We start from the raw sequence: 17,041 nt of genomic DNA, 5'->3' as shown, positions 1-17,041 counted from the left end.
GGTTATGATGTCAGATATGATGTCACGACGACAAACCAACAAATAGTGTGCTGTTACATAAAGTGGCAAGAAGATGTTTAGAGTGGGTGCTGGGGTTTGTACACAAACCTGTAGAAACAAGTACGTGCTTGCTCATAAGAGCGAATGACTGACTAAAGTGGCTTTACTCAAACACACAGAGTAGTGCGAGAATAATCAGACTAAACAGAATATAACAGAATTCTGGCACCAATGTTTACTTTCACTTCGGGTTTCAAAATGTTGTCATTGATTTTTTTTTTAAATGTTTAAACGCAGGGTTGTTTTATGGACGTGACATTGAGTTTTGTTGATATTGGAGAGGGATGTACGTGTGTTTGACTGTTTCTTTCATAGCTCGGCAGCTCTTCTTTCAAAGTTTCCTCTCTTCAATGAACCCACATGTAAAAACAAACCTCATATCGTGACTTATTCCCTAAACTGAAGTTAATTCTGGCGACTTACTACTTCTGTTAGAAGGGAAGGAACTGAATGGGGGAGATTTAGGCTACAATGATTGCATTAGGAGCCTTTGAAAGGAGAAGAAACCCTATTAGTTATAGTATTAGTGAATAACCGGAGATGACTCAGTGGCATTCAATTCCTTTAACCCTTACCACGTCTGGAGAGATTGACAGGCCGTCGTATGGTAGCGGCACGCTCGAGAGAGCAGGGGTTAAGCTGTCCGCTAATGTACAAATGACGCACCTGAAACAGAAAGGCAAAGAAAAAGCTGTTGGAACTGAGATATTAGTATTAGTATTTAAATGATCCATTGACAGATTTGCTGACATCTCACCTGGTGAGGCCTGACGCAGGTAGAGTTGAGGTTGGGGTATCGAGTTGCTGGGTCTAGGGTGTACTGCTCAAAGTTTTTGGCAATGTTTTCAGGGGTTGTCTGTGGTAGTAGTCGGTAAATGCTCTCCCTGTACGAAGACAAGAGGCATTACTGCATCACTTTAATGCTAGTGTGTCAAACCTAAGGCCCGGGGGCAAGGATCAGTCCCCTTCAAGAAGGCCAACAGGACAGTTTTGGAAAATGTGAGGGAGGATATAAACTTTTAACTGTATTTTCATAGTTTTATAGCTTTTCCTGCTGATAAAGACCGAAGTAAATAAGTAATAGATAAACATTTAAATAACAACTTTTTTCACTTGGTTCAAAAATAATTAACAGAAATATTCCATTTTATAATTACAGGAAACTCTACACAATGAGCTAGCAGAGTTTTTTCTGTAATGTTACACACAAATAAATAAATAAATAAATAATAATGCATTTTTTTCTTACAATTAAAAAAAAATATTATTATTAAGCCCAAAGCATTTCTTTATCATGTAGAAAAACTGACATGTACTGCTAAAGTTGCACTTCTTATATTAAAATATTAAATTAATTAAGTTAAATTAAATGTGTAGTTAAATTTGTTTACACTGAGAGAAAGGTGAGTTTCACTGCTCCGGCCCACTAAAGATCAAAGTGGGCTGTTCATGGCCCACAACGTAAAATGAGTTTGACATGCTGATTATGTGAACAATGTGTTTGAGTAGCACTGATTTATAGGAGGCGCTCACTAATGCCCAACATAAAGTGTGGGTACCTCTCTGCCAGCACTTCGAGGACCGGCTGACCCTGCGCCCAGCTCTTTACCATCCAGGCCGTGTCGAAGGCAGCCAGGAAGCCTCTGGCGCAGCCTGTTCCCATTGGCCAGAAGGGCTACACAGCAACACACAACAAGTTTGCCAGTTATTGTTAGAGACATCGTGCCGTGGCTTTTAGTCTGTTTGACATACTTCTTCTCTTGGTCATCGGCGGATATACAAAAAAAGGAGACAAGCTTTTTGGATTCCAGGATTGAAGAGGAGGTCGTAGAAGTTGAAATAATGGAAAAATAAAGTCATGCTTAAGCAAAGAGCAAACATGAAATGTTAGGGGGTGATTATGTTTTCTGAGTGCAGATTTCCTTTTACAGTGAGATTACTTACACAATAAAAAATAAAAGTGATGGGAAACCAAAGAAATGAGAAAAATGTGGCTCAATTAGAGAAAAGTTTGGTCTTGTCTGGAATTTGGGATGTCTTTAGTATTTCTGTTGTTATGTTTTACCCTGTCATGTCACATACCAAAGCATTGACTATCCAAGTTTGAATATCTTACACACTTTCCTAAAAAAGCTCAGGTTGCCCATGTCTCTAAATAGATTCCTGAAATGTCCCTGTGTGCTTCTGGACCACCACCATTGTCTCAGAGCACAAAAATTCTGCTCCCTCAGTGATTCCAGACAACATCACCATCAAGTTTGAGACAGAGCAAACTGTAAACGACCTCTTTCTACCCGGTCTTCTGCCCACAGCAATTGGATAGAGGAATTTAAATATCCATGCCATGAATGCCGGATTTTGCTACTTGCTGTCTTACCTCAAGCAGACTGTCGCCAACCAGTGCTACCAGCAACTGGTGTCCAAATCTCTCCCTGACCAGAGCAGCGTTCTCAGAGGCGTACATGTTAGTGAAGTCAAACATTGCTACATCTGGCTGCCCGCAATGGTTCATGGCAAAGTCCAGTGTGGGAAGTTGGTAGTTTGTGCCAAAGTCAGCAGCCTCTCGGGCGTAGCACAAAAGAGCTTCCTGGTTGACGTTTTCACCACTCAGCAGCATCTCTGTGTCTGAGTAATCCTGTCGGACCGAAGCAGTCAGAACAACCACAATGAATTTGTGTGCAAAAGCGAAACAAAAGCTCTCTGTTTATGAAAGAAATCAATGGAAGACAGTGAATAAAGAAAAGTAAGTAAGTAAAACTGATGAGCACAGATTTATAAATGATAAAATCAAATCGTTCTGAATCGAAATCTCTGAAGCATCAAGTTCTGCCAACATCTGTCTGCATCTGTTAGCTGTTATGGTTCTCCTGAATCCAGTGCTTAGGGCTAAACAAATTACAATACAATGAATTTAACACATTAACGACACAGTCTTAGAAATAAACAAAAGATTTGACGATTTCAAATTTATTGTATTTAGTTCATGATATATTCTTGGAATAAGAAACCTGAACTGAAAATTGCCTGTAATATTCTTTATTTTTAAAATATAAGATAAATAATAATAATACTAAAAAAAACCCAGACAGCATGAAATAAGATTACAACAGATCTGTGGAACTAGTGTATTTTGCTCACGTTGATGACGACTCCCTTGTCCAGCAGGCTTTGTTTCTTGGCAGTCATGACAAAGTAATGTGTGTTGTCCTTGTAGTACACAATGTTCTCCAGATCAATACCTGTGACAAATGACAAGTTTGCGTTACGGCTACAATTCATAAAAATCACCAACAAGCTTTTTCCGCAGAGATGAAAGCTTGAACTCGCTTTTGTATGCTGAAAGGGGTTTAAATAGATGGTTTCTTCACACATCAGTGTCTCTTTCTGATGAACAGACTTCTTATTTTTTATTGCTGGAGGCTCAGAATGATCACAGTGAAAATAATGAAAACAGTCGCTGCACAACATTCTTGATATTTCTTCAGGTATTGAGAACACTGTGCAAAATATCCCTGAAACTTTTAGTAAATTTGAAGATTTTAGATCAGATTTTTGCTGCATTTGGTCTGTAGTGACTTAGTGGTCTCACAGAGAAGTTTAATCTAAACAGCTTGGTTTTCATCTAACAGATAATTGTGGCTGATCCTATTGGATCCATTATTATGTGTGATATTTAAGACTCATCCACTGTTGAAAAAAAATTGAAATGCAAAAATTGGATGATGTAATTCTTTAATTGCATGTGTTTCATCAAATATTTAACATGCTTTTAAAGTGTGAAACTGTAGCAGTTTGACAACCACCGTTCTCCTGCCAAATCCAGAATCGTCCATCTGATTACCAGACAGAGAAGTGTGATTTGCAGCTCCAGAGAACACGTCTCCACTGCTGTCCAGTGGCAGCAGGCTTTACACCACAGTAACTGCCACTCTGCATTGTGTTTGGTAACGTAAGGCTTGGATGCAGCTGCTCAGCCATGAAAACCCATTCCATGAAGCTCTGTAGGCACTGTTCTAGAGGTAATCTGAAGCCCACATGAAGTTTGTAGGTCTGCAGAAAGTTGGTAACCTCTGTTGACCCTACTCTGAGTTCATAACTGAGTTGCTGTCGTTCTCAAACACTTCCACTTTGTTACAATACCACTAACAGTTGACTTATATTTAGTAATGAATTCCTTACTAAATTCACTGAATTCATGGAGCTGCAGGTGTAGGTGCTTGATTTTATCCACCTGTGACCATAGAAGTGATCGGAACAGCTGAATTCAATGATTTGGATGGGTGAGTGAAAACTATAACAACATAGTGTAACACCCAGTTTGTAATTTACTATAATACACTAAATCTCTTTCTGTCTGTTTGCTTGCCCACAGACTCCTCCTACACTATCAGGAGTTGAGCAACCAAAATTGGCACACAGGTACATCTTAGGCGTCTGAGGGCTTTTCTCTATGTCACATATCATGATGTCATCATGTTGCCTAGCAACCATCTACCAACAAAATGACTCATTTGTTGTGTTAATGCACCTATAACACCTTGTGAAAGCATAACATTGTTTTTATTTCACAATCATAACATCACAAAATCAACACAAAAATTTCAATATGGATGATATGACATCATTACGTTACCTAGCAACTACCCACCAAGGGGATAAAAATCATATACCAAACAACAATGAAGCATTGGTGATACTGGACTCAAGACAATTCAGCATCAGATACTGACTAACTAGGCATTTATTCAAATTTAAGCCTCTGAAATTGCCAGGTTTAATGAGTCTATTTGCACTCCCTTCCCACCTGTCTCTTCTTTGAGGTCAAGAAAGAACTTCTGGTTGAAGATGAAAGCCACTCCACTGATCTCTTCTACTTTGGCCTCTGCGGTGGTGTTCCTGTTGATGAAGTTGGCTGTGATGGCGATTGCCAGTTTACCCCTGAACTCCTTCCTTTTGAAACCTGGGAGAATGGAAAAAATAAAGACGGAAGAGAGAAAGACATGGGGATGTTAATCTTCACAAGCAAACAAAGGCCTATCATCCTTTCCAGAGGAAATCTAGCAGTAAACCACAACTGCAAGGAAGTCATTTTAGGATAAGAGGCAGCTTGCCAAGGTGATTCTTTTTAGCGACAAGGAAACAAAAAGCTATGTGTTGTAAAAAGCCCAAAGAAGTAAACTGTCAAACGTATCATCAAATTAGCCTTCAGAACCAAAAGTATGTGGCATTCTTTCATTTTATTAACAATGTATTCAAGGTGTAAGAATTCAAGTTCAAAAATAGTTTTAAAAGTATCTTTGTGGAATCTACTTAAATCTTTTAAATACAAAAGTAGCAGAATAGCTCTGCTGATGACTGCCAGTGTCAGATCTTTTGAACAGAAATGGACACAGGAAACAAAAAAAATAAAAACATCATGCATTCTTCAGTCCCATAACCAAAATAACTCAAATTAAGGTTCAACATTTTACTGGCAAATCAAACTATTTTCTTTTCCAACCTGTAAATGAAAGACTCCCAACTATGAGTGTGTGAAGGCTACAATGGGGGAATCAAGTGGTTCCATATAACAAAGTGATGTGTGCAATAGTGACGGTACAGAAGTGATGCTCTGAGCATGTGCTGCAGCCTCTCTGCACTGTCACTGTTAAATGTCATCCGTCACTTCACTGCTCGTTTCCAAAACCAGCAACAACAAACGGAGAGCATTTTGCTCTATGTTACCGTAGCTAAGACACAAAAGCAAGCTCTCTGCAGGGAAAAATTATTTCCCCCAGGAGTCTTCATAATTGGGGAATGAGCTAAACGTTTTGTTCTGCCCCAGAATGCCCTTTTTAGGAATAAGCATTTGTTGCGAATTGGTCGTTAGATGACAGCATTTTTAAAAGAGAGGAGACGGATGGAGATGGGATGATGGAACCGATCCAGGGGGAAAGCATCAGCTGCTGCGCTGAGCCCCAGCTCTGCTCTATTTATGTACAGAGCTTTGGCTGTTTTGTGTGCAGCCGGTCCCACTGGGAGAGATCAATGGCTCCGTGCAAGTGCAAGTTTGCAAAAGGTGGGTTTCATTTATAGCATTGTAATAACGTGCCTCAAGTTTATTTAAAGTGAGAGCCCAGAAAAAGTCTGGAGGAATGTAAGGGCTGTAAAGTGCACAATAGGTCTGCTATTAAACTATTTTTGAGCAATTTCTTAGTCACAACAGGTTCATCAGGTCTAAAAGTACAGTACATCCTTGAGGCATCTATACTCTTCATCACTTTTGTTTGGCGTCTTCTCACCTTCCAGGGTATTTCTGCGTCCGTCAGCCCCCACCACCACATCAAACTCAAAGTTAGCCACGGGGTGATCAGCAGGTTGGATTGCAGCCCTCCACCCAACCCCTGAAAGACAGAGTAAAACTGAGAGGGCCGAAAAGCCACATAATATAAATCCTAGGACAATAGCCTTTCATTCCTATTTGAATATTCCACCACAGAACAATAACACATGCCATGGGGAATGTTACATGATAAGGACACCTTTTCTTCCTGGATCACTCCGCCGCCTGCCGTGCTTGTGCAACTCTAAAGTCATCAGCATAGAGTGAACAAAAGGACAAATAGAGCTTTATGATGAGCAGGAAAGTAAGAGACTCAAAGCATAAGGTCAACTGCATCTGGCCTGCAGACCATCAGCACAATTAAAGTCTGAAGTACTCTTTCAACTTTATTATGACCCATTTTAAGCGTGCAAGTGGGAGCTACAGAAGTGTGAGACCAGCACAGGAACAGCTTGGCAGGTTGTGCAATATCATCATGTGGAAAATGCATTCCATGATGTCAAAGGCACGGCTAAGTCCGTCGCAGCAGAGCACAGAACACAAGTTTGTGTCTAAATTTAGGCCAGGCTCTTCTTGTTATCACTGCATTGATATTACAGCTGGATGAACAGCACAATAGCATGTTCGCTATTTTCTTCTTCAGAGCTTATAGGGAAATGCAGGATGTGAGGGTCAGGTAGTCATTTACAAAGCAGCGCTCAGTTAATGCCATTAAGTTGAGAAAAAAAAGGAAAGTGATACTTTTATTCTCACTGCTTTTTAATATATGAAGTCCTCCTGTATCAGATATGCATTTGAGCAAAATAACCGTTGCTGACCTCATCCAAATATGATAGCAAAGTACTTCAATGCCAATGTTTATCTCGTGTTTACCGGTGGCTGTCAAGGAAATTAAATACTGCAGGATGAAAAGTCTTTCGCTGTCTAACCAGCCTTGAATATGAGCCGAAGCTGCAGAGCAGGAGGATTACTACAAATCCTCCAGGAAGCTCCACAGTATAGATCTCTAAAGAAACGTCTTCATTGAGCTTAACACATTGTTAAAAATCTCAACTTCATCTTATTAAAACACCAAGCTGTACAATTTCAGCCTTTTAAATCTCCCCAAATCTTGCGGCTAATAAACAAACTGTCAGCGAGTGAAGACAAACTCGCTGTTAATCTGTTGTTTGGACATGAAACCGACCTTCATTTTCCTGAGGTTCCAACAGGTTGACAAACTCCACATTGATGTGAAACTCCACAGCAACAATCAGGGCAACCTTCAGCAGGATCAACTGCAGCTGCTGAATGCCTGCAAGACAGATTCAGATTAATGTTTGGACACAGATGTAAGCCTGCCAGTTTTTACACCATCTTGAGAGGAAACAGCTCATTGTTTAAAATTTTGAAAGCTTTATACAAAAGGAACGTTGAGATCAGTGGATTGCTTCTTTTGTACAAATGAGTTTTATACAAATGATTAAAATTAAAGATGCACCGACTGACTGACCAGCGACCACTATTGTCAGATTTCTCACTGGCCACCGGCCAATCAGACTCACGTGTCCCTTTTATGCATGCGCAACACAAATGCAGTGGTGAGGAAAACACCCAAAGTAAACTGCGAGGTGACCACAGACTCTTACAGACTCTTGAATCACCCTCACCCGGCTGAACACGGACATTTTAAAAAAGAGAACAAAGGGAAAGCTCAGAGCAAGCCACGAGCTAGCAGCCTCGGTATGAGCAAAGAACCAAAGCAGTTATGAGGAAGATTTATGGAGACAAGTGAAACTAGAAACTAATATAATTACCCAACATTGGTTTTATTACATAAATCTGCTGCACCTGCTTTTATTCGGTAAGGTAAACTATATTAGCTAAAGGTGGGTGTACAGCAACTAATTTTCAGTTAATTATCCGTATATACAAAAAATGAATTTAACTGAACTAAATTGAGTTGAAAACCAGTAAAACCTATACCCTGAAGCACAAAAGGTTATTTTTTTGTCATTTTTTTCCCAAATACTGCAGTTTCTATGCTTATCTTTCTAGAAAACGAACAGACTGTTATTGCTGCTTTCAGTACAACTGAATGAGCTGAATCAAAACATTTAGTGCCCAGTGGACAGAAAAGGTAAAAAAAGATGAGCCCTCAATGACACACATTTAAAAACTCAGGTTCTATCTGTCCAACAGTCCAACAGGTCTTTTTTGTCACTTTGTTTTTATTTGTTTTGCCAAACTTATCAGAGATGCAGGCTTTTAAACTGAGCTCAGGTAACAACCCAGGTGGTTCCTCTACTTTTTAGTCCAAATGATGCAATTTCCATGTTTTCCAAAAAGAATTTTAAATTTTGATTCATCTGACAACAGATCAGTTTTTTAGTCCTTAAATGAGCTTTGGCTCAGAGAAGCCTGTCTGGATCATGTTCACACGGCTTCTTCTTTGCATGATTCCTGAAAGTGTTCCTGAACCCATGCAGTGATTTCCATGACAGAATCCTGCCTGTTTTTTAATGCAGTGCCACCTGAGGACCTGAAGATCACAGGCATACTAGTTTTCACAGGCATCCAGTACCCTTGTGCACAGAAATTTCTCCAGACTCTTGGTAATATTATGTATGTACAGCACCTTAATGTCAAAATTTTTGCAGCATAAAGCACTTTAAGGTTGGAGTTAATAATTTGTGACAACAGGTCAAAGAAAAGCAAATGCCAGTTTAGTTTCAGATACTCACTGATGTGGTCGATGGCTCCGGCACAGAATTTTCCATAGAACTTTTTGGCCCCCAGTCCCCGCAGGTCATGAATGGTATAGGGCCAAAGATGGAGCACGTTGTTCCTGGAAAAAGAGTCCCTCTTTTCAATCACCACCACTTTAGCACCCAGTAGGGCAAGTTCAATGGCAGTCCGCAGGCCGCAGGGACCTCCTCCGATGATGAGGCACTAAATAAGAGGGAATGACAAATTGACCTCATTAGCAACACAAGGAACCAAGCAAAAATCTCAGTCTTTGTACAATATTAATAGCAGAAGGCTGAGAGTTTTCCTGCAGAGTCCCAGATGAAAAATCGTTCACAGCCAACTTGTTTATAACAAGCATTATGACATCTGCATAGATCACGATAGAGAGTACCATTTCACTGCACCACTGGACCATTTAGAGGCTGAGTGTCTTACTTAAAGACCCTTAAGGAAGACTGGCATTGACTCAGAGAATTATTGTGTGTTAGGATAACTTCCCCAGACCACCCGGTGTGCGTGAGGATTGTTAATAAAACACATTAAATGTGAGAGAGACAGATTACGGGTGCCCAAAGTGGTGCATTTGTCAGGAACTTCCCAAAAATGGATATTTGCGAACAACTTCCACCCACCTAAACCAACCTTTGCATATCTATCTCGTTATTCACGCACCAGCCTCACCCAAAAATGCATGAAGTCAGTTCACTGAGGTTACTGCGTGTGTCTGAGAATGTGCGGTTCAAACATGACATCATTCCTTGAGTGATAGATGAAAGAAGTGACGCATGTGTGCTGGCAAACTCTCCTTTCCTTATGAGCACATTAAGAGGCTTTACAGAGAACTGTGCAGAGAGAAGAAGTGTCTCAATTCTTTTGAGATTTAATCCAGAGGCAAGCTCCGACTCCTGCTGGGTGCAACAAGGTGGACTGTCTCCTGTCTCAATAGCCTCACCACATTTTAAATGCTAAAAATATCTTTTCTTTCACTTTTCTTGGAAGGATTGCCACTTATCCAACACAAAGATCTATAGCAGCTCACTCCCTGCCATCCTGAGTCTCCAACAACTACACAACCAGAAAGAGTGAGGGGGGTTAATATGTATCAGCTCTGTGAGACAATCCGACATCATGACCTAATCGACTTCTTTCCCTGCACCAAAAACAAGCAGCTGGGTTTTCATCACTCAGCGCTGTCTCTCGCATTGAGCAGCTGAGCACCAGGTGTGATGAAAAACACAATGTTGAACCATGAGTTGCCCGAGGTTATAAAAATGAGGTATTCTCAGGTGTGAAGCACAAACAGGTGGTGGAAGCATTGCCTGGACAAGCCTACTGGCAAGGTTTGTTTTCCCCAACAAAGAGGAAGTTAAGCGAACCAGCTATTTTCACAGCCAGACCGAGATCGAGGATGCTAAAAAAAAATGTAAAAATTAAAATTAAAAAAAACACGATGTCGCAGCAGAGCAGCACTAAATTGGTTTATTCAGATGTATCGTCACAGTGTGTGCAATTTTCCTAAACTCACATCACCGCTTTGATCTCTCCAGCAATAATTAGCAAAGATGTGCCCTTTGTTTGACCACTTTTCCATTCGCTCATATATTTTTCCAGATATGAGGTTTTTCCTGAGGGCCAGCTCCACATCTGCCGAGTCAGGACAAACGCTTCCTTTCAGCTTCCCACCTGTGACCTCATTCTCATCCCAGCCCTGACATCTGTCTCCCGCCTTATCACCGAGCCCAGTTGGTCTGGTGATAAACTCACAGTTTGGTGTGAACGCACAGCATAGCCAAGAGGCCTCTGCTCTGTCATCGGGAGAGAATCAGGAGGTTATTTATTCATCTTCACATTATATTGTCAACTCATTTTTATAGGATCAAAACAGTAGGAAACAGCAATCACAGAGCAAAAGTTAGTGTTTTCATTTTGTGCATTTTGCAAAACTCAATTCACGTCATCATCATATTTAACCTCCAGAGACTTGACCTCTCATTTGGTATTTTTTTCATTTCTATCTGCGATTGTTTGGAACTGATAAGTAAAAACTAAGAATTTCTTTTATACACAAAGTATTATGTCCTCATATGGGGACAATAGGCTTATTTTACAGCATAACACAATAAAGTCACTATTGTTTACAAAGCCTCAAACACTTTATTGAGCAGTACAAAAGATGAGGTGCCAAAAAGGCTAAATGTAATCTTGATATATGAGGACACAGGACTCAGGAGGTTAAGGAAACATTTACATTTCTAAGATAAAGCAACTTCCAGCTGCTCCATCACTCACAGTGGCTCACCACAACAGATAGTGACAAATGTTTGACTTGACAGAATTTTTTTCTTTTTTTTTTTAAATGCAACCCCAAAGGGATCTGTGTCTCCTCCTGGGGATCTTTCACTCCTTAGGCAAATCTGTAACCCACTACACTACGGAGCCACCAGCATTTTGAGACATCTGCATCATCAGTGCAAGTTCTTTTCCCCAAACCCTTGAAAATTGCACAATACATTTTAACTAATAATTCTTGAGCTATAAGTTGCAAAAAAAAAAAAAAAGCCAAATATATAAAAAAATATAGAAACGAAAACTCAAAAATAAAACAGATTTTTTTTTATTTGTCAGTTAAAACAGGAAAAAACATAATTTTTTGGCAATTATCTCATAGTTTAGTTTTTATAGGGTTAAAACCAGCCACACAGTTTTTGCATATTGAAATGAATGACCTCTTAAGGTAAACCCACACGAACAAACCCTGAACCGTTACGCTGGATTACCGCTCCTACTGGTAAGGCTGTTTGGTCTGACCACAACATGCCAAAAGATTTACAGTTGCTCCTTTTATTAGGGGAAAAGCAGATTAACGACAGTCACCTGAAGATAATACAGGCACGCGTTGGAGTTTTGGACCTCTAGCAGCATTTTATATTTTGTGACTTTTTAGTGTCACAGTCACAGAGGAATTTTGTATTGCTGTTGTCCATCTGACCATCCCTTTATTGGGAGCATGATTTCTCACGAACAAGCTTGAAGGTTTTTTTTGTTTGTTTTTTTTGTTTGTTTGTTTTTTTAAATGTGGCACAAACATTTACTTGGACTCGAGAATTAACTAATTTGGTTTTGTTGATCAAAATTTATGGTCAATTTGACCTCTCAAAGTGCAATAATTCCCATGCTCATGACAAGATACCACACTGATGCACACAGGTAATAACATAAAACAAGGAAGCATAAAGGGAGATGATTACAAAGTGCAATTCGACTGTTTGAAGCAGACATACAAAAGCGAGGCGGTGGCTCTGGTTTTGTTTATTTTCCTGCGTGCGCTCACAGACAATGCAAAACTCATGTAAAAGAAGAAAAAGAAACATGTAAAGGTTTCCAGGTGATTTCTCTGATGTGCAGGTGATGCTAATGTGCTGGCAGAGTCATGCAGGCTCATGTATACGCACAATGCAGTTTGGAACGTAAAACTGGAACTGAAGAGAAGCTACAAGACAAAACTCCTAAATGCATTTAAATCAGGTGTAATTATAAAAAAAGATCTGTGAGGTGCACTGAAAATGTCTTTGTCTATATTAGGGTGTCAAACTTGAGGCCCGGGGGCCCGAATTGGCCTGCCGAAGACTACAATCTGGCCCACTGGACAGCATTGGAAAATGTGAAGAAGGGCATGAATTTTGGACTTTTAACAGTATTTTCATAAGTTGTACAGCTTTTCCTGCTGATAAGAACCTCCTGCACAGCCATTCATACTGCACCAAAGTAGTTAAGTAACAGATAAACAATTGCTTTGGTCTACAGCTACATTGATTCCACAGTTTAAAATACTTGAGCTACTAGAACTTCTTACACTTTAAGTCAGGCTGACATATTTCATTTACCACAGCTGGATTTCTTTAGCATGTAGATAAACTGAGTCATAAAGTTGAAACTGCACTTCTTTTTCTTATATTGAGATATCACAGGGATTAAATGTGTACTTAAATTTCTTGACAATGACAGAAAACTGAGTTTTGCTGATCTGGCCCACTTAAGATCACAGTGAGCCGTATGCAGCCCATGATGTAAAATGACTTTGACATCACTCGTCTTTATTATGAAAAGATTCATTCTGTTGTAGGCAGTAAAACTTCACGAAAAAGACACAAGCTACAGCCACATGTCACCTCAGCCAGCTGTGTCCGGTAATAAAACCCAGATGACATTACATCCTTTTAAAAAAAGTTACTGCTACAGCAGCAATAAGAAGACGAAGAGGTGCTGAGTGATATCACATCTGTCAGTGTTAAAGAGCTGAGCTGTCATAAAAATGACTCGTTACCTCGCGGTTCTCAGAGGAGACGCTTTTAATCACGTAACGGCAGACCGCCTGGCCCGTTAAATCTCTGGCTTTTGCACAATCACAAATTCACAAATCCAAATTCACTACGCACCACACACTGGCTAAGCGTCTACATTTTATAACACAACTCTGTGGATTGTCAGAATTAACAGCTTTGGCTCAGAAGTTTAAGGGTCACACTTTCTTCAAAAAAATATTTTTTCCTTCTTACCTGTTTGGGCGCCGGCTTAAATCAGGCAGAACGAGTAAAACTGGGCTCACATTTTAAAAACACATTTTCAATAATAACGCGTGCCTGGCTCCAACCCTTTTTGACGAGCCCAATTTTAGTAACACTGGGGCCAAATAATCACAGTTGCTGACTGATGCTGTCTGCTTCTCTGGGCAATAAAAAAAGCTCTCTCAATCTGAGCGCTGCTGATGGCTGCAAGGTAATCACACTCCTCCGGGTTTTTCTACTTTCCGTCATCACCTTTACTGCCCCCACGCCCGCATACACAGGATACTGTACACACACCCTTTTTTATGGCTCTTTTGTCCCTTTTGCAAGTTGTTTTTCATCATGCAGTTCAAGACTACCCCCTGAATAGCGCTCTTATTGCACGTTTAATCTGCTGTCTGAATAGGACTGAATCTTTACACGACAGTCATAAAAAGCAACACACAGCTGCCTTCTTGGTTTCCCCCTTGTCTTTAATAGTAATAAAATGCAAATGCATGCAATTTATATTTTTTTCTGCTGGCTGATCTGTCTTTGTGAAAAGTTCAGGATGTATTTATTCCAGTTTTGTCATATAACACCTGTCTGCAGCAGAAAACATTTCCTGCCCCGTCTGTTGAGAGCTGTTAAAGGAGTGAAAGAGTAACTGTCTGAGCAAGTAGAGGTTAAAATAAAGACTACTTGAGCTATGGCACTCTGTAGAGCACTTTAGCAGGGTCTCAGTGAGACTCCCCCTGAACTGAGGTACAATTAAAAAGGAGTCATGTGAGACGAAACCATAAAGATACTTCCTAAATCATAAAACATCAACTTTAATGATGCATGAACCAAGCTTTGTGATCATTTTTAGACTTTCAGGCCAATCAACACATTGTTAGCTTTCTGCGCATACCGAGAATAAACTGAAAGATACATGCTTGAGATAGAAACCCCATCAGACTAAACATTTTCCCAGCTTTACTGTTTTTAACCACTTTTAACTTTTAACTAGCTTTATTTCAGCCACTAAACTCAAAAGCGAAGCTTAGAGTCAAAATATGAGAGCTGGCTGCTGAAAGGTTTTGTCAAGCAAATAAAAACGGTATGAAAAAGATGACGTCTATCGTTGTTTCTTCTATAAAAAACCCCAACAAAACAGCTGCTGTCATGCAGTAGACTCTGCAGTCTGGGGTAAAGGATCCTTGAAACCACTAACAAGGAGACTTTTTAAAAATAGCAACATGGCCGCAGAAACAACACATCAACAGAACTGTCCTAAACCAGATTAGAAACGCCTCTTGTCCTTCTGAAGCTAGAGAATACATTGTTTTTAACTGATTTTTTTCTGGTTTTAAATAGATGTGATAGAGACAAGAACAGGAAATTTGGGGGAAAAGACCAGGGGAATGAACTGCAGCATAGGCGGGGCCCTCTGGGAGTGTTATGAACACTAATTGCTCAGCCATCAGGTCACTCCAGGAAATAATCAAAGAATTTATGGGGCTGTGGAGAGCAGTTGATAAATATAAACAGAATATATCATGTCAACACCTCATATGACTTTTTTGCAGTGTGTACAGTAGATGCACAAAGATGTAATCAAACCAACCTTAGTGCCCGCACAGGCTTGGCCTTTTCTGTACTCCTTATGGGACATCCTCTTGTCGAGCTTACTCCAAAGCGCTTTTGCTTTCCAGGAAGTAACCTTTGCCTTCAGACTGTTGTAGAAGGTGCTGTGCTCTGCGGGGTCGAGGTTCTTGCATCTGCAGAGGACGTTAAAGGCCTGAAGGGCTCCTTTGCAGGTCGAGGCCTGGATGAAGTTCTCAAAGAGCTTCCCTACATTGTCCCTCTCCTCCTCTGTCTCTCCCATCTTCCCAGCTGCAGTAGATGGTCTGGTGTACTGAGGCGCCTGCTTAGTTCAGCGGTCTCTGCCAGATGTGGCTACACCCTCAGCTTGGCCCGCACCATCATGCCCCGTCTGAGGAGGCAAGACACATAAGAGCCTGACGTCATCTTATGGCAAAGAGTCTCTCATCGGTTGCTTTAGGCAAATGACGTTTTTCCATATTCTGTTATTAGAATGACTAAACTAAGCATTTTCCTTATGTTACATCGAGCTCTTTTAAGGGTTTGTAAACTAAAACGCTGAAGTATTTTAAGGTAGGTTGACAACACAGCTGGATTCTATCTACTGCATGACTCCGGCTTACCATAACGAATTGCTTTAAATTACAGGACAGTCAGTACCACTCCACACTAAGTCAACAGGCATTTTGAAACACAGTAAGCTTACACCCACATCAACAAGATAAAATTTCAAGCACATAGGAGGATTTGAGACAAACACTAGAGAGAAAACCGAGCACAGAAGTAGAATGAGCCAGTCTGTCAACATCGGGCAGCTGTTGGAGCATATTTACTACTCGTGCTTTATAGAGGCATAACCATGGGAGCCTGTAAATTGAGGTCTTTGTGGTTTTGTGTAGTACGTCCTGGTACAACAAAGAGTCAAACTTTTCAGCAGCTTCAAGTGTGTTTGACAGCTTTGCAATGAAGAAAAGTTTCAATTTTCATCGACATGAAAATAATGTAACATGCAACTAAAACTGTAGCATGTTTTTGACTGGGATTCATTTTGATACAAGAATAAAGAAAATATTTCCATCATAGCCAGTTTTAAATTGAGTAACTAGCTTTTATATATCAAACACTAATGAAGCCCATCATGGGCTCCATTCCCTAAAATAATAACACAATAAAGTGAAGGTGCAGCGATTTGTTAAAACATGTCAACATAAATGTAGCATATCAGGTGAGAAACAGAGTTTAAATAATTGTAACAATCTGGATTATTTGGTGTGACTATCTTTAGATGGCTGCCGTTCCCTAAGACTGGTTCTGCCAGAGTTTTCTTCCTTGTTACTCATGGTTGTTGGGGGCATCTCTGCAGTGTTGTAGGGTCTAAACCTTACATTATAAAGCACCTTGAGCCAACTGTTGTTGCGATTTGGCATTATATATTTGTTCTCTGTCTGATGATCCCACACTGCTTCAGTAATGTTGGGGTCCGGGTTGTGGGGAGGCCAATCCATGACCGATAGTGTTCCATTGTGTGTTTTTCTATTTGGGTTTGCTTTTACTGTATTGGCACTGTTTTTGGGATCCACCTTTGCCAATCAGTTACTTTCCCGATGTTACTGCATGGTGGATCAACATCTGATGGTGTGTTCGTAATTCCATCAATTTTGACAAGATTCCCAGCACCACTGGCTGAAATCCAGCCACAAACATGACAGAGCATCCATCAGGTGTTACAGATGGCTGTGAACACTCACTGTTGGACCTCTTGCCTCACCTCCCATCTGATCAGACTTTTTCCCTATTT

General features: G+C 40.3%; 1 protein-coding gene across 6 annotated transcripts in view; it reads right to left on the bottom strand.

Moving 5' to 3' along the window:
* mical2a (microtubule associated monooxygenase, calponin and LIM domain containing 2a) overlaps nucleotides 1-17,041 on the bottom strand; it is a 46,176-nt gene that overhangs the window by 14,186 nt on the left and 14,949 nt on the right. For all 6 annotated transcript variants that reach the window (XM_084934222.1, XM_084934232.1, XM_084934240.1 and 3 more), the window contains exons 2-11: nucleotides 15,266-15,634; nucleotides 9,106-9,313; nucleotides 7,569-7,676; nucleotides 6,342-6,443; nucleotides 4,865-5,020; nucleotides 3,199-3,299; nucleotides 2,438-2,695; nucleotides 1,620-1,735; nucleotides 818-944; nucleotides 636-726 (exon numbers count right to left, since the gene is read on the bottom strand). In XM_084934222.1, the coding sequence (XP_084790348.1) occupies nucleotides 636-726; nucleotides 818-944; nucleotides 1,620-1,735; nucleotides 2,438-2,695; nucleotides 3,199-3,299; nucleotides 4,865-5,020; nucleotides 6,342-6,443; nucleotides 7,569-7,676; nucleotides 9,106-9,313; nucleotides 15,266-15,526 (1,528 nt within the window). In that variant the 5' untranslated portion in view covers nucleotides 15,527-15,634. The remainder of the gene's footprint in view (nucleotides 1-635; nucleotides 727-817; nucleotides 945-1,619; nucleotides 1,736-2,437; nucleotides 2,696-3,198; nucleotides 3,300-4,864; nucleotides 5,021-6,341; nucleotides 6,444-7,568; nucleotides 7,677-9,105; nucleotides 9,314-15,265; nucleotides 15,635-17,041) is intronic.

Source organism: Perissodus microlepis, chromosome 1, assembly GCF_051167445.1.
Source record: "Perissodus microlepis isolate ML-2025 ecotype Zambia chromosome 1, ASM5116744v1, whole genome shotgun sequence".
NCBI lineage: Eukaryota > Metazoa > Chordata > Actinopteri > Cichliformes > Cichlidae > Perissodus > Perissodus microlepis.
Note: the sequence above shows the minus strand (reverse complement) of the source record. Positions and strands in the feature narration are given on the sequence as shown.